The sequence below is a fragment of the Syzygium oleosum genome, unplaced genomic scaffold, assembly GCF_021117445.2.
Source record: "Syzygium oleosum isolate NSW1041296 unplaced genomic scaffold, Sole_v2.1 Sole_v2.22, whole genome shotgun sequence".
Lineage (NCBI taxonomy): Eukaryota > Viridiplantae > Streptophyta > Magnoliopsida > Myrtales > Myrtaceae > Syzygium > Syzygium oleosum.
The window spans coordinates 1,137,990-1,164,196 of NW_026607506.1; the positions used below are offsets into that span (position 1 = coordinate 1,137,990).

At 38.8% G+C, this 26,207-nt stretch overlaps 2 protein-coding genes across 2 annotated transcripts; both read left to right on the forward strand.

Moving 5' to 3' along the window:
* The first annotated feature begins 509 nt into the window (after window positions 1–509).
* LOC115675727 (uncharacterized) lies at window positions 510–7,654 on the forward strand. Its single transcript, XM_056321182.1, has 18 exons — window positions 510–879; window positions 1,104–1,291; window positions 1,704–1,808; window positions 1,901–1,972; window positions 2,098–2,245; window positions 2,880–2,962; window positions 3,603–3,658; window positions 4,065–4,201; window positions 4,300–4,390; window positions 4,479–4,544; window positions 4,661–4,883; window positions 5,754–5,855; window positions 6,084–6,169; window positions 6,264–6,386; window positions 6,813–6,882; window positions 6,964–7,055; window positions 7,340–7,444; window positions 7,526–7,654. The coding sequence occupies exons 1-18, from the start codon at window positions 557–559 to the stop codon at window positions 7,637–7,639; spliced, it is 2,184 nt and encodes a 727-aa protein (XP_056177157.1). The 5' UTR covers window positions 510–556; the 3' UTR covers window positions 7,640–7,654.
* Window positions 7,655–12,963: 5,309 nt separating this feature from the next.
* LOC115675762 (uncharacterized) lies at window positions 12,964–24,964 on the forward strand. The gene is made up of 18 exons (XM_030598524.2): window positions 12,964–13,307; window positions 13,501–13,688; window positions 14,143–14,247; window positions 14,340–14,411; window positions 14,549–14,696; window positions 15,372–15,454; window positions 16,064–16,119; window positions 21,051–21,187; window positions 21,274–21,364; window positions 21,453–21,518; window positions 21,632–21,854; window positions 22,732–22,833; window positions 23,061–23,146; window positions 23,242–23,364; window positions 23,881–23,950; window positions 24,033–24,124; window positions 24,399–24,503; window positions 24,585–24,964. Exons 1-18 carry the CDS (start codon window positions 13,123–13,125, stop codon window positions 24,696–24,698), a joined length of 2,046 nt encoding a protein of 681 aa, XP_030454384.1. The 5' UTR covers window positions 12,964–13,122; the 3' UTR covers window positions 24,699–24,964.
* The last annotated feature ends 1,243 nt before the right edge of the window (window positions 24,965–26,207 follow it).

Here is a 26,207-nt window from a genome sequence, read left to right on the forward strand (position 1 = left end):
GTCGTGCGACCCCGGCGACCGCCCCCTGGAGGTCGCCAGACCCAAGCGATACCTAAGGTCCGGGGACTCCAGGTGATCGCCGCCTAAGGTCGCGCAACCCAGGCGATGGTCGTCGAGGTCTCGCAAGGCCGCCTAAGGTCTCCGGACGTCAAGCGTCGCTTGGGTTGTGCGACCCAAGCGTCGCTTGAGGTCGCGCGACCTCAGGCTGCCTCGCTTGAGGTCAGGCGTGGCTGGCTAACGACCAGATCTGGCCATCAGTGGTTGGCTGGCAACCAAATCTAGCCGGCAGTGGTGGTCGATTGGCTAGCTTTTTTTTTTTAAATATCAGTAAAATTCTTTTATAAATAATTTTTATCAAATGGTATTTAGGTCAAAATTGATTTCAAATATAAATTACCAAACATCACTTGTATTTTGAAAAATCCTTTTAGCTCAAATATATTTATATTTTTTTAAAGAAATTCCTCCGAAGCCGAACCAAACGGGCCTAATGTCATGGCCAAAAGCTCACGCCCCCACCTATGACATAAATACCGCAGGGCAAGTGTCGAGTCGAATGGCTCTCGCAGCCATAGCCACTGTCGCTCGCTGCTCTCCCCTTTCCTTCCCCAAGTCCAACTTCAATCCTCTCGCTCGAATCCTCGTCGCCCAGTCGTCGCCGTCGATCAGACCGCAACTCAGGAAGCACAAGACCATGGCTTCTTCACCGTCGTCCTCTGAAGCAGCAGCTAAGGGAGAGAGAGTCAACGCTCCGTATGGCTCTTGGAAGTCCCCCATCACCGCCGACGTCGTCTCCGGCGCCTCCAAAAGGCTCGGCGGCGTCTCTGTCGACGGCGACGGCCGTCTCATCTGGCTCGAGTCCCGTCCTAATGAAGCGGGGTATGTAACTCCACATACCATTTTTCTTGATAAAAAGAATAAAGTAGTTAAAGTGAGTGTTTTGGCAATATTCAGTTTCTGGGTATTGTGAATTTGTGCTGGAATGATGCTTCCATAGATATGCAACGCTTGTCGGGTTGTAATCTTTATGGTTTTGTCAGATGAATGAGTCTCGAGAATTTTCGGGAGTGTACTAACTTATGGATGGTTATATTGGCTATTAGACGCTCTGTTCTTGTGAATGAAGGGGAAAAACCAGGAGACGAACCTCTTGACATTACGCCAAAGGAGTTTTCCGTGAGGACCCTGTGTCAGGAATATGGTGGTGGGGCTTTTGCCATATCGGGGGATTCTCTTGTTTTCTCGAATTACAAGGATCAAAGGCTGTACAAGCAGTCCTTACGCCTGAAAAGTAAGCTAAGCAGTTGCTGTAATGCATGTCAAAGGGTGGGATTTTAATTGTAGTCTTTAGTCTCTTCATTAAGAAGTTTACGCATGGATTTGGTAGCTCCATGCTTAGATGTTTATTGACGGTAGACATATTGAGATACGATTGGAGGGGAAATAAAAAAGAACTTGAAGCATAAATATGCCACTTTAAAAATGTTGTGGTAAAGTACCTTTCCCGTTTCATTTCTCCTTAGTCTATAGAATACAGTTATTGTGAGTAATAACTCCTAGGGAAGCATACTTGCAATGACATGTTGTGGTTTTTATGTTTCGCTTGATGAAGCCTTGTGTTTTATCTAATTTTTTATGGAGCAGTATGCCGTAAAAAATGAGCATCAACAATTCTCTGTTGTTTTACTCTGTATCTCCTACAGATTCTCCTCCATTGCCAATTACTCCAGACTATGGTGGGCCTTCAGTTTGTTATGCAGATGGAGTTTTCGATAGTAGATTTGGCCGTTATGTCACCGTAAGGGAAGGTATGTCACTCTTTTCAGGTGCTTATTTTGTTGCTCATATTTATGAGGGACTACAAAAAAGACACTTACCCGATTGCTTTTACATGGCTTAGATCGGCGTGAGAACAGTTTGAATCCAACCACTATGGTTGTAGCTGTTGGCCTTGGTGAGAAGGATATACAAGGTAAATAATTGCTGAACGTGCCAAATTAGTTGTTTGCTACATTAATTGTTCACTACCATACCAGAAACCTGCTGATTTCCTTTTTTCTTCCTCCCTTTTGTTTGGTGTTATTGGCTGGGATTTAGAGCCCAAAGTATTAATCAGTGGCAATGATTTCTATGCTTTTCCGCGGATGAATGCAAAGGGTGGAAAGATAGCGTGGATCGAGTGGGGTCATCCCAATATGCCATGGGATAGAGCAGAGCTCTGGGTTGGGTACATCTCGGAGGCTGGGTATGGAGATCGATGTTCTTTTTGATCGGTTAACCTTCTCATGCCCATTAACAAAGCCATAGTCGCTTACATTCTTGAATTTCAAATTTAGCTTATATTTAGTTGCAGCAATTCTTTCACTTGCTCGACATATATGGGTTGTTTAAGCAAATAAATGCTGCAATGAGAGTCCCCTTAAACCTTTCGTTTCGATGTGACCTTATGTGCACTGTTATAGTAGTTCATATATGTAATTTAAGAAAACTTTAGATTATATCAAGAAATGTCAGAACACTACCCTAGCGCATTTCCTATCACATAATTTTTGTGTTTTAATACATAGAAGTGACTGTAATTTCCGTCTGTAACCATAGTGTTGAGCTTTGAGTGATCATGAAACCTTACATCTCATGCTGCACATTGAACTTCTTACCTTAGCCTAGAGCAACGTATGGCTAATGGCGTGTATGAGCAAAGTGAGTTTCAACTGTGATACAGTACTTAATGCACTCTTTGCATTTTCCGGTCGGCTTAGACTGATCAACTCTTGCTTGTGATTCTTAAGACATGCTTGTAACCTTTCCTTATAATTTATCAGTGTGCTATATCCACATCATTGCCTTGTTGCATTGATTTTCTTAATACTTCTACGCAGAGATATTTATAAGCGGGTCTGCGTTGCTGGTCGTGATCCTAAACATGTTGAGTCACCAACTGAGCCTAAATGGTCTCCAAACGGTACTTCTATCTTTTGGCTCAGATCGAAATTTCTGAATTGCTGCAAATTGATTTCTCATTCAATGGTGCAAGTCCATTTGTCCACGGATGCTCTTTGATGCTGAAGAAATGTAAGATTCTAGTATTACTGTGTTGTGAATGAACAAAAAAGGAGCCTGATCTCCCAAAATAATTGTCAAATGTAAATGGCTTATTCCCAATTCTAGCTAATCTGCCTGAATAATAAATAAGGGTCACCTTCATGAATTTTTTTCTTGTGTTGTTTTCATGATGATCTGAGTACATTGGTCTTATTTTTAACGTGTTGAAAAAATGACGCTACAGTTTTTTTCAATGATATTTTTATGTTATGATGTCTCTTAATCACGTATCATACATGATATGCATCTGGAGTCCTCTGGTATGTCTCTGCTTACTAGTGAGGTGATCTATATCCAACATTTTTGCGAATTTTCGTCCTTTGCACTCTGCTTGGATGGTTGAGTCCAGGGGCATGCTAAAGCTATTTTACTGTAGAAGTTGTGGATATGTAATGTTTCAGTGAAAACATTGAAAGAAATTTCATGGTGAAGTAAGAAATTTCATAGTGAAGTGGCTTGAAATTGTGCTAGACATTACATTGTGCTTTGAACATATGCAGGTGAACTATTTTTCATTACGGATAGACAGAATGGATTTTGGAATCTCTATAAGTGGGTAAGATCTTAACCCTGGGCCATCGCAGTTCATGCTTATCAATTTTGAAAAGTGTAGATATTTTAGGTGCTTCATGTTATTCAAGATCTTTCATAGCGACCATGCCTTACAGTAACCATTCCAAAACAGGTTTCCACATGGTGATTTATACCAGAAATATGGTCGATCTCCTTAATTTCCATATCAAACTCCAAACTGATTCAGACTGCATTAGTCAAATAGTGTGACCTTTGGATGTCACGCCGTGAAAATTATAAATGAGGAGAAATTATTCTAGTTGCAGGTGACTGAACCAATGTTACATATGTGATCTCTTTCAACTGCCATTTATACGCTCATATCATCATCAATCATGTGGATGGAAAGGAACTGAATTGTATTTTTGATGTGCTTGATGATTGAACAGATTGAATCTACAAATGAGGTCCAGCCTCTTTATCCCTTAACTGCTGAGTTTGCAAGGCCATTATGGGTTTTTGGTATGAACTCTTATGAAGTTATTCAGAGCGATGAACAGAAGACCTTGATTGCTTGCAGCTACAGGTGAGCTTTTATCCATGTGATGATCTAAGGTGTTTACATTATCCTAATACAAATAATTGTATGATTCTTCATATCAAGTATTTCCAATCTGCATGCAGGCAGAGGGGAAGGTCTCATCTTGCGATTATTGACGTTCTTCAGAGCTCGTTATCATTGCTTGACATTCCATTCACAGACATACAAGACATAGTATGTTCAATACCTTTTTTATGATGAGTTGCTGTTACTATTTTTCAAGCTGATGGTTTGGTATATTGTGCACATTCTGTTTTTACAGACTTCAGGAAATAATTGCCTATATGTTGAGGGAGCATCAGGAGTACTTCCAACATCTGTGGCTAAGGTGCTTGCAATACTTTACCTTAGTAATCTCCTCATATATAGTGAAGTGTGGACAGTGCTGCAGTAATTAGTATTTCTTCATTGTTGTTATAATTTCCTTTTGTTTATGGTCTGCAGGTGACTTTCAATGATGAAAAGTCAGAAGTCATTGACTTTCAGATAATATGGTCGTCTTCACCAGACAGTTTGAAGTACGAGTCTTATTTCAGCTTGCCAGAGCTGATTGAATTTCCAACTAAAGTTCCTGGTCAAAATGCTTATGCATACTTTTATCCTCCATCTAATCATGTTTATCAAGCCAGTCAGGAAGAAAAGCCTCCACTGTTGTTAAAAAGCCATGGTACTTGAATAAATGCAGCTCATTTCCTGTCATACTTGAATTCACCTTGCCAACTATATATTCTATCGTGGGAAATTTGTACCACCAAACTAATATTTCCATTCAAAAAAATCATAAATTGACCGTACTTGTCAAATTAAGTCTTTATTTTTATGTAAATCTATAATTGATTAGTGAGTTTTCAGACTAAATACAAGTACCTGTCATCAATTATAAGTATTATAGATGCACAAAACAAGTCAGTACATATACGATTGATGCTGACTGAAGATGCGACCAATGTAGGAGCACTAACTTTTTTGAAATTAATTTGATATGGTATACTGCATACAGTGTTGCGCTTCTTAAATCCTGCATTGCCATGTAAGTCATATATTGTGGAATGGATTTTATTGATTGCTTGAGGCTTTCAATGACATACATGCTTGGTATACATTCTCAGCATGTTTCTCGACAATTTAAGCTTTCGCAAAAATGATTAATCAACATGGTATCAGAGGTCCAAGTCAAAAGTCTGATCTTGTCACTCCCTCTTGTTGCCATTCCGCTTTTCACTCCCATTATCTTCTGATTGCTGTTACTTCCATATATAAGGTCTAACATACATTGGAGGGGGGGTGCTAGGACATATCTCGATATGAACTATTGGCTTGTTTTTGGACAACTTAAGTTTTTCAGAAAAATGGGCTTATTGACAATTCTGAATAAAACAGTTATCTCTCTCTCTCTCTCTCTCTCTCTCCAAAGGAAAAAATTGGTGGTAGTAACTGGCAATTAATTGTTTCAAGCAGCATTGTCATGCATCAATGCCTAATTGTATAGAACTACTTATTCATAAGCACTTATGTAGTTTTGCTTAAAATTGCACAGGAGGGCCTACGGGTGAAACACGAGGAGTTCTAAACCCAAGTATTCAGTACTGGACTAGCAGAGGATGGGCCTTTGTGGACGTCAATTACGGTGGAAGCACTGGTTTGTCTCTTAACAAGAACTCTTTCTGTTGATTTCTACAAAACCTGTTTCCCGACTTTGGATGGTAATGAAGCACCTTTAATATCTCAAAAGCCTAATGCATTATTGTCACCAATTTCTCATGGAGTTTGATTGAGATAAATGGTTGCAAAAATTGCAAGCTTTGGCCCATCATTTGATTAATCTTCTTCATTGCTACTGAAAAATGGCACAAAATCTTTGTTCAAGGTTATGGCAGAGAATTCAGAGAGCGGCTATTGGATCGCTGGGGTATAGTTGATGTTGATGACTGTTGTAGCTGTGCTAAATTTTTGGTAGGTGACTTTCAACTCGGTAGTTCTATTAGTGCTCATTGAGTAATAGCATACTGGAACTATTTCAGTATGGTGAAGTTGCTTTATCATCCAGGTGGAAAGCGGAAAGGTGGATGGCAATCGTCTATGCATCACTGGAGGCTCTGCTGGTGGGTATACAACCTTAGCTGCTCTAGCATTTAGAGAAACTTTCAAAGCTGGAGCCTCCCTCTATGGAGTGAGTTCATTTACTTTGTAGTCAGTTTCAGAATATTTATATTTACCATTTGGCACCTATATCAGGAAACTGGCTTCTTTCTGGGGCCACCAGAGGGAGGTCATTCTTATCTTAACCTGACAAAGCACACAAACATCTGAAAGAGCTCTGGACTCTGGAGAATAATGCCTATGACATAATCCTTGATCATTCTTGGTGAAGAACATTAGCTTAGGGATTTATGAACTAGCAAAAGGTGTATTTTCATTATAGTTTGGCACTGTACATTGGTCATAGTTGGTGTTTACTTGGAATTTGGGATACTTAAATTTTCCCATTTTCTAAATATTCATTTATAAATTCATCATTATTTTCTTCAATTTCAATGCAATGAATTTTCACAATATTAAAAGGGGGTACTTTTCTGTCGGTTATTTTGATGAACAGGTTGCTGATTTGAACATGTTGAGAGCAGAAACGCACAAATTTGAATCTCATTACCTTGAGAACCTTGTTGGTAAATCAAATAAGCTTTGGTGCATGTTTAATCTCTCCTCAGATAAGTCTTTATATGGAATATCAATTCATTGCATTACAGGATCTGAAAAGGATTACTACGAGAGATCACCTATAAATTCTGTTGAGAAATTTTCTTGCCCCATAATTCTGTTCCAAGGGTTGGAAGACAAGGTACGCAAGTCATGCTCTTTCCAATGGTCCCCTGCCCCTCTCCTTTATACTCCCCAAAAATCAGAGAAATAGTAAAGAAAGAAGAAGGGGGAAAATCCAGTGTCAAAACTAGAGTCCTCTTTTAATTTCTTCATTTATGGAATTGCATCAGATAAGTTTGACTTTCTCTTTTCAATTGATAAATAAAATTTCATTAATGGCCTTAAGATATTTCTTTTTACATCTCTAGCATTTTAACAACTTTGCTGCTTGGCGGTTTGGCAATTATCTACTACATCTTGCAGGTGGTACCACCAGATCAGGCTCGCAAAATTTATGTGGCATTGAAGCAGAAAGGTCTGCCTGTTGCATTAGTGGAATATGAAGGCGAGCAGCATGGTTTTCGCAAGGTATTGTTCTTCTCGAGTCTTACATAAAGAAATCATTTGTTGTGTGCGCAATGCAGGAAATTGACGTGCCATGTTTCGCAGGCTGAAAATATCAAATTCACATTGGAACAACAAATGCTGTTTTTTGCACGTTTGGTAGGACACTTTGATGTTGCGGATGAGATCACACCGATCAAAATTGATAACTTTGACTGAGCTTGTCTTATGAAAGGTAGTGAGTGATCTGCTCTTCTATTGCAAGTAATCTGTTGGCATCTGAGAGGAGGATTTTACCTTGCCTTCACTGTCTGCAATTGTTAATCACCTATTGCTGGGCTGGCGCATGACTTTGGAATGTCCATGCGCATCGTTGTGTGTCCATCCTGCTTTTCTAATTGGCCAGATTCCAAATTTGAGAATTGACTTAATGATGCAATTGCGTCAATGACCCGTTATGGTTGAATATGATGGTCAAATTGCCCCTCATTCTTGAAATTGATTTGATCATCGCATTCCAGCTGCAATTGTGTATTTTTTGGTTCCATTGAGTTTCATGGTTTTTTGCGTGACCACCCATTTTTCACTAAGCACTAATCAAATTCGCTTTTATCATCACAGAAAGGGATACTGTTAACAGCAGGCCGCAACAAGTTCGTCGCCTTTCCAGATCACAAAAAGAAAGAAGAAATTAAAGCCCATATCTATTGGGCAAAACTCTTAAGAGAGCATGTCAAGTGTGTGCTGTGATTGAGATAAATGAAGCTCCATGTCTAGCGCACATGCATGGATGACTTCTGTGGTTCCTAGGGACTGGTCCTTCTGGAACCGATACAAGGCTTTGTAACCGATTGGCTTATTCAGTGTTTGCTTGTGCGAGCCTCCATTGGCTTATTCAGTGTTTGCTTGTGCGAGCCTCCATCAAATGAACCCACTTACGCCATTCTCGATCTGTTCTTTTATTTACCATAGCTGACAAAACTTATGCTTTTAATGAGCATGAATTAACAATCAGATGTATCACAAGATGAAACCCTTTTCTCGCAACATCATATTATGTCTTTCTTCCTCCCCGTTGTATGGTTTTACGTGATGAGAGATATATGCATTCCTATCACCGAAAGTTGGACAAGTTTTGTCCAACGTTGTTAATGAAAGACTCAATCCTAAGCTAATCCTTGAATCTAGACATAATATGTTGGTCAGTCAAACGAGTATCATGTGCTGCCCTAGTATTTGTGCTTCCATAATTGGACACCTTAAAAGCAAAAGGAAACTCAGAGAAAAGTGTACCATCCAAATTAGGTTAAGAACTAAAACGTACATCGTCGTTTGACATGTATTGTGAAAACAAAGTGATCAAACATGATAGTAATTTGACAATCAGCCTTGGAAGAAACTTCAACAGCCTACGATTTTCTAAGTAAATCAACTCTTGGCTAGTCCTGCATGTGAAAACATGCACCGAGCTCGCTAAACTAAAGTTTTGTTCTTCCGTTTTGTTACGCCATTTTGCTGTGGTGTCTTGAGTACTGTGTGTTGTCTCACGATCCCTTCTTTCTCGCAAACCCGATAAAATATTTACCCTAGAATTTCATGCCGTTATAAGTTCTTAGGCACTTGATTTGTTTATCTAACTACGCTTCTCAATCAATGTTTTAAACTTCTTGAACCAATCGAACACATCATATCTGTGTTTTAAAATGTATACCCATGCATTTCTTGAATATCGTCGATAAATGTTAACATATATTAGGCACCTCCTTTCGAAGGAACTGGAGACGAGCCCTAGACATCTGAATAAATATATTCAAGTGATTACTTGGTTGAATGAATAGTTGTAGTAAACCTAATCCGTCGCTACTACCTAAAACTGAAGTGTTCATATAAGTCCAGCTTCCCTATCTTCTAACCCTTCAACAATCCTCTCACTCAGTATCGTTATATATGCTTCACTCATATGCCTTAATTGCATATGCCATAATTGACTCAAGTCAAAATCTGATTCACTTGATGAAATTGCAGTAGCTCCGGTCACGGTCTCTCACAGTAGATGATAGAGAATATTCTCTTTCTTCCCTTTTTATCATTGTCATAATAACTCAAGAGATCTTCAATACTCCACCTTTAGTAATATACTTACACCCGATGTCATTAAGTGTCTAGAGAAATAAGTTTATTTTAGCTCTGGTACATACGTCATATCTGTCAATGTGTGCACCACTCCATCATGCACCAAAATCCGAACTGTCCCTATCACCGCAACTTTGTAGGCTGCATTATTCCTATCAGAACTCTACCACCATCTACAGTAAACCAACTCTTATGAGGCGTCATATGATAAAAGCACCCTAAATCTAGCACATATTCGTCTCTTAACGAATTAGTTATCATACACAAAACATCATCTGCATCATTGGTGCTCTCCTCAACAACATTTGCCGCACTACTTGTGGCATTCTGCTATCACATCTGTATCTCAGCTTAGGATAATCTCTCTTAATGTGCCCCTCCTCGTGACAGTAATTATAATACGCCCCCAGAGTAATGAATTAGTAAAGTGCTCCCATGACTCTAGTAAAAAAATTAACAACATCATGACATGTTCTTCATCATTTAGGATCTTACTGACGTCCTTTAAATCCATCGTGAGTTTATTAAACTCATCTAGATGGGATCTACTAGACGTAGCTTCAGTTTATTTAAACTGAAACATCTTCTTGAACATGTGTAAATGATATAAACTGAAAAATCCTCTTGAACATGTATAAATGATTGTTCAAACTTATTTGTCCACAATACTACAACATTTTTCTCCTCGACCACCTCTATTAACACCCCTTCTGATAAATTCAACAAGATTATTCTCATTACTTTCCTTATTAACACGTCCTTTTCGGCATCTTTCATTATTTCAGGTAACTTATCATTGCCCTCCAATATTTCAGCCAAACCTAGATTTGTTAATAGCGTCTCTAGCTTGGGGCTCCATATCCGTTGAACTTCTCAATTTCTACTTTCGCTCCGGACATAATTGCAACAATAAAATTTCCAATCAGACAAACAAAAGGCCCAAATCAAAATCTAGAAAATCCTATTCTCAAGCTCTAATACCAGTATTTGGTGGTCTTGAGCCTCTCTCACCCCAAATACTAGCTTAAAAGGTAAGACTTTTTCTCACATTTATAATCTGATCACCAGCCTCGTCTACCACTAATGTGAGATAAATTTTAACATTCTCCTCCTCACACATCGGGCCTTCGGTTGGAGCGGCAACAACTTGGATCTCCCAAGTGACTGTTGGGCCAGTCCAAACTTGTTGGTCTTTGGCTCAAATAAATTAACGCACAAACTGACATGATCTTGCGATTAAATTAATGTGAGAGAACCAAAGAAATAAACGAAGAAGGATAATGAACATCAAAGATTTACGTGGTTCAATCTGAATATTAATACCTACTCTACAGGAAGAGCCATCGGTAAATAATCTATTAATAAGAAGAGAGTTAAAATTATAATCGCTTACATGCTCGAGTGTTTCACACACATGAATTAAGCGCAAACTCAAAATGTTCATAAATAAATAACTCAATTGGATGTAAAACTCACGGCACAAATAATCGGCCGTGTTCATCATATCTCCTCCGCGGCTTGAACAAGAAACGTCTCTGAGCGTCCTTTTGTTTGTGCGGCCTAGTAGGCAAGAAGCAAAAACAAAACCCTCGTGCGGCAACCAGGAAAGAACGCAAAAAGCAAATCCTTTTTCTTTTTTTCTTTTTACTTTTATTTTCTTTCCTCTGACCTAACATACTCACCCCACACATAAATATATATATTATTGGATAGTGGGCTTTTTCTTTGTCTTGTAGTAGAAGAGCCTTTTCATGGTAAAAAATAACCCCTGTGCCCAACCAAAGAAAAATTGAGCAATAAATTTCTTAATTTAAATTCACTTCACGGTCAAACTTGGAGACTTATCGAATCCGGTTGGACTTCATAACTGGCTCAAACTCGAGATGTTATGTAACAAAAACCAAACCACCTACGTCTATGATGAACAGTTATCTAAGTTATGGAGCTACTAACCTTGGACACCAATTCGCTTGGGCTCATCAACGTAGCTATGAAGCAAATCAACACAACTATCAAGTAGTGGATGCCTTATATCTTGAAAACCACTAATGATGGAACCCGAGAAAGGTGGGTTATTGAAACTGTCGAGTAGTGAAGCAAGGAACTTCAAAAGTAATGGTGATGGTGGGCATGAAAAGTGTGGAGAGAAGAATGGTCGAATTAGTGGGTATGGATCAATTGTTTGTAAATACAAGTTGTTGAATTCTAAAAATCACGTAAGCTACGGTTATTTTCTTTGTTGTTAATTGTCTTTAATAACTATAAATATTATGATTATAATTTGTGTAAGGGGCTGCCAATTGATCAATGAACTATAGTTCTTCGATTTTACTTCCTATTTATCTTTACATTTCAGTACTATGACACGTTTATTTCCAGTTTCAGTACTTTTAATTTTCTCGTCAATTCGCATTTCCTGTCCAAGAATCAGTAAATAATCCCTCACATCCTTTGTCGATTTCCATATCGATCCCTATTTCGAAAAGTTTTGCTTCGATACTTTTTGGCGAAACATGGTCGGATTTCATTCATAGACTCAAATTCGAAACATATTCTAAGTATGTATATATTGTAGTCTTCAATGGAAGACAACACCACCTTGCTTAGATAGTAAACATATGTGTTGATTTGGGGTTACTTATGAATGGAGATCGGACTCTCTAAACACTAATGTGCCCGGATTTTGTACTGAAGGCTTACAAAGTTATTTTCAGTACCAGTTCTTGAAAATATTGACGTAGGTCTACCTTGAAATCTTTACCTCATGATGAAGCCACGTTGGCTCGGGTTACGTATTAAAATATGTTTTGTATTTGTGATCAGTTACTAAACCAATGCCAGTGTTAGGGGTGAGCGGTTCCCGGTCCGGTCCGATTTCAAGGTGGAACCGGGAACCGGTTCCCAATTTTGGGAACCGCGGACCGGACCAGTTGGTTCTAGGACCGGGAACCGGACCGGACCGTCGGTCCGGTCCGGTTCCGATCCGGTCCAATGGAACCGGTTATTTAGAGTTTAGGGTTTTTTTTTTGTCAAACACTTAAGGTTTGGTTCACATTTTACTAATTTTTGTCAATAAATTTATGTCAATGAAGTTCACTTAGGGTTTAATTCACATTTTACTATTTTTTATCAATGAATTTATGATAATGAAGTTCACTTGGAGTTTAATTCACATTTTATTAATTTTTTTAAAGAAAAAAATAACAAAAATATATATTAAATAGTCGGTCCGGTCCGGTCCGGTTCCCCCTTGGAACCGAGAACCGGACCGCCCGGAAACCGGTTCCGCTTTTAGGAACCGGGAACCGGACCGATAATACCGAGAACCGGACCAAACTCGTCGGTCCGGTCTAGTCCGGTCCGGTCCCGGTTTGGGCGGTCCAAGTTGCTCACCCCTAGCCAGTGTTGACTGTTGACTGTTGAATCTAATAGCTCTCGCAGCCACCATACCCACTTTCGCTCGCTGATCTCAAATCTTTTCTTCTTCAAGTTTCAACTTCAATCCTCTAGCTCGAATCCTTGTCCCCCGGTCGTCGTCGGTCAAACCGCAACCCGGGAAGCACAGGACCATGGCTTCTTCACCGTCATCCCCAGAAACAACTGCTAAGAGAGACAGAGTCACAGCTCCGTATGGTTCTTGGAAGTCCCCCATCACCGCCGACGTCGTCTCCGGCGCCTCTAAAAGCCTCGGTGGCATCTCCGTCGGTGGCGACGGCCGTCTCGTGTGGCTCGAGTCCCGTCCTGATGAATCCGGGTATATGACTCCACTTACCATTTTCCTTAATAAGACTAAACAGAGTATTCGGGCAGTATTGAGTTTCTGGGTACTGTGCATGGTGCTGAAATGATGCTTCCGTATATGTGTAATCTTTATGGTTTGTCAAATGAATGACTCTTGAGAGTTTTCAGGAGTGTACTGACTTATGGATGGTTATATTGACTATTAGACGCTCAGTTCTTGTGAAAGAACCGGAGAAACCAGGAGATGAACCTGTTGACATTACGCTGAAAGAGTTTGCGGTGAGGACGCTGTGTCAGGAATATGGTGGTGGTGCTTTTAGCATTTCCGGGAATACTCTTGTTTTCTCGAATTACGAGGATCAAAGGCTGTACAAGCAGTCGTTACACCTAAAAGGTAAGCTCTGTAGTTGCTGTAGTGCATCTTGAAGGTCTGCTTCCTTTGGGATTTTAAATTGTAATCTTCAGTCTCTTCACGAAGAAGTCTACACGTGGATTTGGTAGCTCCATGCTTAGATCCTTATAGATGGTAGACATGTTGAGATATGATTGGAGGGGAAAAAGAACTGAACTTGAAGCATAGAATATGCCTCTTTAGAAATGTTGCGGTAAACTTCCTTTCCCATTTCATTTCTCCTTAGTCTATAGAATACAGTTATGGCAAGCAGTGACTCCGACGGAAGCATACTTGCAATGAAATGTTGTGGCTTGGAATTGAGAAGGCCACGTAAATTTTCCTAATACAGGTTTTGCTTAGCAAAGCCTTGTGTTTTATCGAAGTTTTTGTAGAGCAGCATGCCATTCATCAATGAGCATCACAATTCTCTGTGGTTACTCTGTATCTCCTACAGATTCTCCTCCATTGCCAATTACTCCAGACTATGGTGAGCCTTCAGTTTGTTATGCAGATGGAGTTTTCGATAGTAGATTTGGCCGTTATGTTGCCGTAAGGGAAGGTAACTGCTCTTTGAAGGAGCTTATTTTGTTGCTCATATTTTCTGGGGACTATACAACTGGAACTTACCTGATTGCTTTTATATGGATATAGATCGGCGTGACAGCAGTTCAAGTCCAACCACAATGGTTGTAGCTATTGGCCTTGGTGAGAAGGATATACAGGGTAAATAATTGCTGGACGTGCCAGATTAGTCATCGGCTACATTAATTTGTTCACTACAATACCAGAAACCTACTGATTTCTTCTTCTTCTTCTTCATTTTCCTTCGTTTTGTTTTTGTATTATTGGGTGGAATTCAGAGCCCAAAGCATTAATCAGTGGCAATGATTTCTATGCTTTTCCACGGATGGATCCAAAGGGTGAAAAGATAGCATGGATCGAGTGGGGTCATCCCAATATGCCATGGGATAAAGCAGAACTCTGGGTTGGGTACATCTCAGAGGCTGGGTATGGAGATTGATGTTCTTTAACATTCTCGTGTCCATTAACAAAGCCACTGTCACTTACATTTTTTTTATCTTAGATTTTGTTGCAACAATTCTTTCACTTGTAAGACAGATAAGGGTTGTTCAAACAAATAAATGCTAATAAGGGAGTCCCCTTAAACCTGACACTTTGATGTGACATTATGTGCACTAGTATAGTAGCTCATACATGTAGTTTGAGAAAACTTTATAGTATCTTAAATGTCAGAACATACTCTTTTCGGGTAATGTCGATGTTTAGAGACCTAAGCGCATTTTCTATCACATTGTTATCTTATTTTTTAATACATAGAACTGACTGTAATCGCCATCTATAACTGTGGTGTTGAGCTTTGAGTGGCCGTGAAACTTTACATCTAGTCCTGCACATTGAACTTCTTACCTTTCAACCAAAAAAAAAAAAAAGAACCTTCTAACCTTAGCCTACAACAGCCATGGCCAATGGCGAGTTGTGAGCCACTTGAGTTGCAAGTTGTAACTTGTGATTCAGTACTTATTGCATTTTCCAGTCACTTTGTCTGATCAGCTCTTTGTTGTGATTTTTAAGACACACTTCTAACCTTTCCTTATATTTTATCTTTGTGCTATATTCACGTCATTGCCTTGTCGCATTGATCTTCTTAGTACTCCTATGCAGAGATATTTATAAGCGTGTCTGTGTTGCTGGTCGTGATCCTAAACATGTTGAGTCACCAACTGAACCTAAATGGTCTCCAAAAGGTACTTCTATGTTTTGGCTTCCAATTTGGATTTCGGAATTGCTGCAACCTGATTTGTCATTGAATGGTATAAGTTCATTTGTCACCTGATGTTCTTCAATGCTGAAGTAATGTAAGATTGTAATATTATTGTGATGTGAATGAACAAAGAAAGGAGCCTGCTCCCCCAAAATAATCATCGAATGTAAATGGCCTATTCCCAATTCTAGCTAATCAGCCTGAATAACATATAAGGGTCATCCTGATCAATTTGTTTAATATGTTGCTTTTGTGATGATCTGAGAATGTTGGTCTTATTTATATGTGCTGACAGGATGATGTTCTATAATTCTTTCCATTGGTATTTTCATGTTGTCCCTTAAATATGAATTATCCAAGATATGCATTTGGAGTCCTCTAGTATGTCTCTTGCTACTGGTGATTTATTTTTACACTTTTGTGATTTTTCTTTTCCACTCTACTCAGATGATTGAGTTTGGGGGCATACTAAATATATTTAACTGTAGAAGCTCCAGATATGTAATATTTCAGTGAAAACATAAGAGGAAATGTCAAAGTTAAGTGGCATGAAATTGTGGCAGACATTACATTCTGCTTTGAACACATGCAGGTGAACTATTTTTCATTACTGATAGAAAGGATGGTTTTTGGAATCTCTATAAGTGGGTAAGTACTAGTCATTGAACCCTGAGCTGTCGCCATTTATGTGTATCGATTTTGAAAAGCCCAGATATCTTAGGAGCTTCAAGTCATTGAAGATCTTTCATAGCGACCAAGCGTGAAACATTAAAGAGAAAAATCAGAGAAGGAAACACGAGAATTTTTACGTGTAAAACCCTTTCAAAATCAGAAAAGGGAAAAATCACTATGCCGCACTAAGCAATCTCTTCACATTTAGCATCAAGTTTCAAGTTACGATTGCAAGAGAGATTGCCACAATATATAGCAGGAGTCTAAAACATAAAAAGTTATAGAGAAAATTACATGTATACCCTTAGCAGCAGTATTTTCCTCTCTGCTTAACAACACTTTTCTCTATCAGACTCGACATCTTCATTAATCTCCCACTTTGAAGCTGATCTTCACAATGGCAATAGTCTTTCATAGTCTTCACTCATCTTTGTAACCTAAATTGTCCCAGTGCGGCGGCACCTTCTCATCACTAACCATAGAGGCCAATTGAGGTAATGCACAGCTTCAGGATCTCAGTGGTGACAACCTTGGTTAATATATCTGTCGAATTATTCGCATCAAGTATCTTCTTCAATAACAATGTCTCTTCATCTATTAACAACCAAACATTATGATACTTCAACCGTATGTGTTTTATCCTTGAGTGAAATACCAGATTCTTTGCAAGACAAATAGTACTCTTACAATCATTGAAAAGGACAATGGTATCCTACTTCCTGCTTGTCTTCTTCAGAAAATTCTTTAACCAAAACCTCTTCTTGCGAGCTTCATATATATCAACATACTTTGCTTCAGTGGTAGAGAGGGACATACGCTTCTGAAGTTTAGACATCCAACTAACTACAGTGCCACTCAAAATAAATATATAACCCAAAGTGCTCTTTTTATTGTTCATGTCACCACTAAGATCTGTGTTGACAAAGCCTTATAAAGTCACACTATTTTTTCTGAGATAAAGTGATATACCTGAAGTGCCTCTCAGATATCTTAACAACCACTTTACAGCTTTCTAATGCTTTTCCTATATAGCCATACATTCGCTTACAGCTCCCATTGCATGAGCTATATCTGGTCTGGTACACACCATAGGATATATCAAAGTGTCGACAGCTGACACCTTAACTATGTACTCTCGCTCCTCATCTGTCTTTGGCGACTATTTCTTCGAGAGGTTGAAGTGACTTCCTAAAGGAGTGCTTACAGGCTTTGCATTCGGGACTCCTAATCAGTCTAACAGCTTTTTAATGTACTTTTCTTGAGAAAACTTTAGAATTCCTCGGAATCATCTCAAATGATCCTCATCCCAAGAATTTGATTTGCAGCTCTTAAGTCTTTTATTTCAAACTCCTTTGACAATAGTGGCTTTGGTTTGTTGATCTCTTTCATGCTAAATCCTCCAATGAACACATCATGCACATACAATGACAAAATAACATGGCGGTCATCAAATTTCTTGAAGAAACAACAGTGATCCATTTCACATCTAATGAACGTGCGTCAAATTTCTTGTACCACTGTCTGGGAGCCTATTTTAAACGATACAAACTTGTCCTCAACTTGCAAACGTAGTTTTCTTTGCTAGGAACCTGAAAACCTTATAGTTATACCCTGTAGATATCCTACTCTAAGTCTCTATGGAGGAGTGCAGTCCTAACATCTAATTGCTTTAGATATGAATTCTCAGCAATGATAGTACTCAACACTAGCTAAATAATAGTTGACTTCACAGCCAGAGAGAGAATTTCTGTATAATCAATTCAATTCTTTTGCTGAAAACCTTTCACCACTAACCTTGCTCTGGACCTCTTGTTACCATTAGGTTCTTTGACCATGTACACCTAGTTGTTTTGAAATGCCTTCTTCCCATCTAATAACTAAGTTAACACCCAAATCTTGTTCTTCTCGAGTGAATTATAAATTCATTTTGCATTGTCAACTCCCACTGAACAATTTTTTTTTACCTGCGTCGCTTTCAAAAAATTTTCTGGTTCGCCAGTATATGTCAAAAAAAAATAATGCAATGATGGAAAATACCACTGTACAGGTTTAGATGTTCGTCTAAATCTTCTCGAAGTGAGTTGAAGCGTAGGTAGTTCTTGTTCTAGTTCTTGATCAAAGTCTATAACAACAATTTTATGATTTCTTATCAGAACACTTTTAGAAATCCCCTCCAATTCAATCTCTCTAATCTCCTCTCTTAGTTTTCTCACACTAAATTCTACAACAAATTTGCATTATACAACATGTTTTCATTGAATGTAACATCATTTGTCCTTATTATTTTCCTAGTTTGGTCCTTCGATAACCGATAGCCAAAATAATCAGAACCATATCCAATAAAACAAAATTTTCTAGCTTTTGCATGAAAGCTTGTCTCTATTTTCAACATCTATGTGCACATATAAAACACAACCAAAAACTTTCAAATGCCAGAGATTCACTTTCTTTTTGGTCCATTCTTCTTTTGGTTGTTTGAAGTCAAGTGGAACTGAAGGTCCTCTTTAATCAAATATGCTACTGTGTTAACTGCATCTACCCAAAATGTCTGAATAATACTACATGCACCCTCATACTTCTTGCATGCTCATTTAGATTTCTATCCATCCTCTCAGCAACTCCATTTTGTTGTGATATGATGGAACTCTCTGCACAAAATTGCTTGAACTCCTTGCTATCATACTAACCACCATTGTCTTAGACATTTAATCATCAAACCAATCTCTTTCTCTACCTCAACTTTCCATCTTCTAAAAGTAGCAAAGGCATCAGATATATTATTCAGAAAATAAACCCATACCTCCCCGGTGGAATCGTCAATGAACATGATGTAGTAGCTTGAGCCTCCAAGGGAATGCACACAAGCTAGCTCCCAGACATTTGTATGCACCAACTCTAAGTTTTCTTTCATTGGTTCTCTTCCAATTTTTGAAGAACTGACACGTTTTCGCATGCTCAAAACGCTATCCTCACATAGACCAATATCTGTGGACTTAAGATCATACAGTTTTCCCTTCAATGACAACACTTTCATCCCTCTTTTGCTCATGTGTCCAAGCCTCTAGTGCCATAATGTAGGATCACTTTCCAAGTCGGCAACTACTACTATAATTCTACTAATTTCGATCATGTATTTGTTCCCAACTTTGCTGCCTAGCACCTTTAACAATCTTCCACGAGCCATCTCAAAAGATAGTTTTTTGTATCCCGTGCTGTCTCATTGAACTATAGAGATCAGATTTCTCTTAAGGCTAAGGAGTATATCTAATATCATGCAATTTCCATCAATACCCATTAGCAGTCCTTATATTAACATCACCCTTACCTTTCTAAACTTCCCAGCAACAATATTGTGCATTAATTCTCTGCACGAAGTAGAGGGAAACGACGCACCTAAGTTTAGAATCCATGACTCAATCGGACTCTTAACGCTCAAAATTAAGGCATCATGGATGAGTATCTCTTCAAAGGTTGCATTGACAGTTTTTTCCTCCTTTTGATTTCGATATTGTATTTTCTTCTCAGGGCTCTATAATTTCGTTTCAGGTGGCCTTCTTTTCGCAATTCCAGTAGATTATTTGACCACAAGGTCTCAATTTTCTTATCCCTCTAGACTTCGATCTACTACTGTTCTGATCTAACCTTATTGATTACTTCTCCCCTCTGCCTTCAGTACTCAAGGCAGCACTCGAAGATTCACCCAACTCTCTTTTGTGAATATCCTCACTAAGAATCAAATCATATATCTTCTGAAGCTTCAACTTCTTCTGACCAGACAAACTATTTACTACAGTCACATTTTTACTCCAACTTTTAGGCAGACAAGATAACATAACCAAAGCTTTTACCTAATCATCAAATTTGATTTCCACCAAACTCAACTGAGTCGTGATTATGTTGAATCCATTGATGTGATCCATCACGGAAGCACCTTTGTTCATATTCTAATTGAACAGGCAAAATATTAGATAAACCTTGTTTGACGCAGAGGGCTTTTTGTACTTGTTGGACAATACCCTCATCAATTCCACCAGTGTCTTCTCCTTGGTGATGTTGAAGGCAACGTTTCGTGCCAACATGAGATGAATGACACAAGGGCTAACAATATCTAGTCTTCTTTCTTGATCGAATCCGATTCTCTCCAGACAGAGGCTGATGCAGGTTTTTTTGATAATACAAATGTCGATCTCTATTTTCTAGAAATCAAAATCTTTACCGTTGAACCAATCAATCTTCACCTACCCGTTGTCCATCTTCGTCATTCCCACTATACCGCCTAACCAAGCTCCAATACCAATTGTTAGGAGCGAAACGTAAAAGAGAAAAATTGAAAAAGACACAAGAAATTTCACGGGGAAAACCCTTTCAAAATAAGAATAGAGAAGAACCACGGTGCCGCACTGGGCAATGTTTTCGTTATTAGTATCATTGTCGAGTTGCAGGTTACAATTACAAGAGAGATTGTCCTAATATATAGCAGGAATCTAGGGCGTACAAGATTATGGTAAAAATTACGTGTATACCCTTAGCAACAATACTTTTCTCTCTACTTTAATAGCATTTTTCTCTATCAAACTCCACAACTCCATCACGTCTTATAATAACCAAGACAAAGTGGGTTTTTCCAATGATGATTCATACCTGGATATTTGGTCGATCTCCTTAATTTCCATATCACCCTTCACAAGGATTTAGACTGTATCAGTCAAATAGTGTGGACTTTGGATGTCACACTGAGACAATTATGAATGAGGAGAGTTAGTTATAGTTATAGGTTTTCTGCGGGTGATGAGCCCTTATTGCATATGTGAGCTCTTTAAACTGCCATTTATGCTGCCATAGCACCATCGATCATGGTGTTGGAAAGGAACTGATTTATGTCTTTGCTGTGCTTCATGATTGAACAGATTGAATTGGTGAATGAGGTCCAGCCTCTTTATCCATTAAATGCTGAGTTTGCGAGGCCATCATGGATTTTTGGTTTGAACTCTTATGAAGTTATCCAGAGCGACGACCAGCAGACCCTGATTGCTTGCAGCTACAGGTGAGCCTTTTTTCCGTTTTAACATTAATCTAATAGCATATTATTGTATGATTTTTCTTGTCAATGTATTTAAAATCTTCCTGCAGGCAGAGTGGAAGGTCTTATCTTGCGATTATTGACGTTCTTCGGAGCTCATTATCATTGCTTGACATTCCATTCACGGACATACAAGATATAGTATGTTCAATACCTTCTCCATGATCAGTCGCTGTAACTATATTTCAAGCTAATGGTTTGGTAAATTGTGCACATTCTGCTTGTGCAGACTTCAGGGAATAATTGCCTTTACGTTGAGGGAGCATCGGGACTACTTCCAACATCTGTGGCTAAGGTGCTTGCAATGCTCTACCTTAGTAATCTCCTCATATTTGATGCAGTGTGGACAGTGTAATAATTAGCATTATCTCATTATTGTTATAATTTTCTTCTGATCATTGTTTGCAGGTGACTTTGAACGATGAAAAGTCAGAAAGCATTGATTTTCAGATAATATGGTCATCTTCACCGGATAGTTTGAAGTACCAGTCGTATTTCAGCTTGCCAGAGCTGATCGAATTTCCAAGTGAAGTTCGTGGTCAAAATGCTTATGCATTCTTCTACCCTCCATCTAATCAGGTTTATCAAGCTAGTCAGGAAGAAAAGCCTCCGCTGTTGTTAGAAAGCCATGGTACTTGAAAAATGCAACTCAGTTCTTGTCATACTTGAATTCACCTTGCCAACTTTATATTCTTTCGTGGGAACTTTGTTCCACCGAACTGGTATTTTCTATTCACAATAATCATTAACTGACCTTACTTGTCAAATCAAGTCTTTATTTTGATTTAAATCTATGATTCATTGGTATATTTTCAGACTAAATAAGTGCCCGGCATCAGTTATAGATATTCTAGATGCACAAAGCAAGTCAGTACATATACAACTGATGCTGAATGAAGATGGAGCTGATGTAGGGGCATTTTTTTGAAATTATTTTGATGTGGTATACTGCACACAGTGTTGCCCCTGTTAACACCTGTATTGCCATTTAAGTCATATGTTGTGGAATGGAATTTAATGATTGCTTGACACTTTTGTTGACATATATGCATGGTATACATTCAGGGCGTGATTCTTGACAATTTAAGCTTTTGGGGAAACTGATTATTCATCATGGTATCAGAGGTTCAAGTCAAAAGTCCGAATCTTGGCACTCCCCCTTGTTGCCATTCTGTTTTTTACTTCCATTTATCCTCTGGTTGCTGTTTGATGTGGTTATTTTCACATCTAAGGTCTAACATACATTGTTAGGGGAGTGCTAAGACTTATCTCGATATTGAACTATGGGCATGGTTTTGAAAAACTTAAGATTTTCAGGAAAAAAAATTGTCTTTTGACAACTTTAAAAACAGCCTCTCTCTCTCTCTCTCGCACGCGCGCGCTCTCTCTCTCTCTCTTCTTTTAAGTGGCAATTATTTGTTGCAAGCAGCATTGTCATGCATTAATTCCTAATCATATAGATCTGGTTATTCCTGAGTGTCTATGTAATTATGCTTAAAATTGCACAGGAGGGCCTACTTGGGAAACACGAGGAGTTTTAAACCTGAGTATTCAGTACTGGACTAGCAGAGGATGGGCCTTCGTGGATGTCAATTACGGTGGAAGCACTGGTTTGTCTCTAAATGAGAACTTTCTGCTTCATATCTTTCTCTTGATTTCTGCAAAACCTGATTATAATGAACCACCATTACCATTTCGACAGCCCTACGCTTTATTCTTACAAAGTCCTCATGGAGTTTAATTAACATAAATGGCTGCAAAAACTACTCGATGTGGCCCTTCATTTGATTGATCTTCTTCATTCCTACTGAAAGATGTCACAAAACTTCTCTTCAAGGTTATGGCAGAGAATTCAGAGAGCGGCTATTGGGTCGCTGGGGTATAGTTGATGTTGATGACTGTTGTAGTTGTGCTAAATTTTTGGTAGGTGACTTTCAACTCGGTTGTTCTGTTAGTGCTCATTGGGTAATAGAATACTAGAACTATTTCAGTATGGTGAAGTTGCTTTGATCATCCAGGTGGAAAGTGGAAAGGTGGATGGCACTCGTCTATGCATCACTGGAGGCTCTGCTGGTGGGTATACAACCTTAGCTGCTCTAGCATTTAAAGAAACTTTCAAAGCTGGAGCCTCCCTCTATGGTGTGAGTTCATTTACTTTGTAGTCAGTTTCAGAATAGTTAAATTTACCATTCGGTACCAATATTGGGAAGCTGGCATATTTCTGGGGGCACCAGAGGGAGGTCGCTCTTACCTTACCCTGACAAAGCATACGAACATCCGAAGGAGCTCTGGTTTCTGGGGATTAATTGCCTTCAACACAATCATTGATCATTCTTGGTGACTTTCTTGTTTCTAGTGAATGATATATAGCATCTTCGTTGTGTCTTGCTATCCGATGGATCAACTGAAAAGTCTACTAGCAAGAACCAACTGTTACGGACATTAGTTTCTTGAAGGCGTGTTTTTGTTACAGTTTGTTACTGTGCATCGGTCATTGGTGGTATTTACTTGAAATCTGGATACTTAAATTTCCCCATTTCATTTGGTACATCTAAAGAGTTGCATATAAATTCATCCTTTATTGTCTACTATTTATGCATTGAATTCTGACAATGTTAAAAAACAAATTTTTTTCTGTCTGTTATTTTGTCAAACAGATTGCTGATTTGAACATGTTGAGAGCAGAAATGCACAAATTTGAATCTCATTACATTGACAACCTTGTTGGTAATTCAGATAAGCTTACGTGTGTGTTTTCGTCTCACCTCAGATTAGTCTTTATTGCGATCATCTATTCATTGCTCTACAGGATCTGAAAAGGATTACTACGAGAGATCACCTATAAACTTTGTTGAGAAATTTTCTTGCCCCATAATTCTATTCCAAGGATTGGAAGACAAGGTACGCAAGTCATGCTCTTTGTAATGATCCCCTCTCCTGTTACTCCCCAAAATTTAAAGAAAAAGTAAAGAAAAGGGGGTAAAAAGTCCAGTGTCAAAACGAGGGCCCTCTTTTTCTTTTTTTCCTAATTTATGAATTCAATCAGATAAGTTCAACTCTCTTTTCAATTAATAAGTAGATGTCATCAATGGTCTTAAGATTTACTTTTTACATCTCTGGCTTTTTGACAACTTTGCTGCTTGGCCGTTTGGCAATTATCTACTACATCTTGTAGGTCGTACCGCCAGGTCAGGCTCGCAAAATTTATGCGGCATTGAAGCAGAAAGGTCTGCCTGTTGCATTAGTGGAATACGAGGGTGAGCAGCATGGTTTTCGCAAGGTATTGTTCTTCTCAAGTCTTACATAAACAAGTCATTTGTTGTGTGTGCAATGCAGGAGATTGACATGCAATGTTTTGCAGGCTGAAAGTATAAAATTTACATTGGAACAACAAATACTGTTCTTTGCACGTTTGGTAGGACACTTTGATGTTGCCGATGAGATCGCACCAGTCAAAATTGATAACTTTGACTGAGCTTGTCTCAGGAAGGCAATGATCTGATCTTCCAATGTTCATAATCTGTCGGTAACGGACAGGAGGATTGAAACCTTGCTTTCTACTGTCTGCAATTGTTAATCATACGTTGATGCACCGCGTATGACTTTGGATTGTCCCTGCACATTGTTGTATGTCCATCCTGCTGTAATAATTGGCCTGATTGCAAGTATGGGAATCGGCTTCATAATGCAATTGCGTCAATCACCCATTAGGGTTGAATATGATGGTCGAAATGCCCCTCATTCTTAAAATCTATTCGATTGTCGCATTCCAATGCCATTCTGCACGTTTTGGTTCCATTAAATTTCATGGGTTTTTGCATGACCTTCTATTTTTCGATTAGCATGGATCGAATTGACTTTCATCGTCACAGAAACGGCTACTGGGAATGGCAGGCCCCAATAAGTCCGCTGGCTTCGCAGCCTCGACTTCATATCACCCGTCCGGGTTACTTCATCAGGATGCGGTATCAATCTATAGATATACTGGAAAGCTGGTGAAAAATAATGTAGTACGAATTTAAATCTGAACTTCCGACTAGGAGTTTTACTATTGTTGGTGTCATAACCTTGCTATTCCTTAAACCGTTTGATTGTGTGATGTGTGCAGAGTGTGGGTGAAGTTGCTGAATGAATTTGAAAGTGTTTGATATGTTTGCGGTGTTCACCACCTAAGGATAAAGGAATACTTCACCAATCAAGGATAAAGAATTGGAAGGTTCACCACCCGCCTGGGTGGCGCTGCTGGAGCACGCACTCTTCCTCTCGCAAAAGGTTGAGTGTTCGAATCCCGGGCGCCGCAGGGTGACTTAACCGGTGGCACGTGTGTGATGGCTAGCACGTGTCGCTCCCAGGGTTTACTCCCCGGCTGTCGGCCGTGCGGGGGTTCCCTGGGTTATCAAAAAAAAAAAAAAAGAATTGGAAGGTTCACCGCCAACGAATTGGATGAAGAACCGAAGTCTTTAAGGTTCACTACCAAAGTGAATTCGATAAAGAACCAAAAGAATTACTCACTTGAGAGAATTTTTTTATACATAAACTCGAAACGCATTTATACATATGAGAAAGCACCTCTTATTTATAAAGGGACTGGCACTAAAATAGGAAACATCAACCTAGGAAACCTTAAACTAGGAAATATCAAATTATGGAAATTAAGATTATGAAATATGGTATTAGAAAACAAACTTTAACCGAAAGCAACTTAAATTAGGAAACATCCTTCTAACCTTTGGTTCAGCTGAAAGATATTTAATTCTTCAATTTTTAAAAAACTCCATCTTCAACACCTTATCCTCACTTGACCCATTGGATCATGTTGTGCTCAAAATCTCCCTTCGCTTGCATAAACACCAAATGTCATTTTAAATTTCTAGATGGTATAGCAAAAGGGATGAAACTTTCATTTTGGCCATTTCAAAGAGGATCAACTCCACACATTGTCATCAAATATATAATAAGATAAAAGCCATCAAAAACCCTAAAC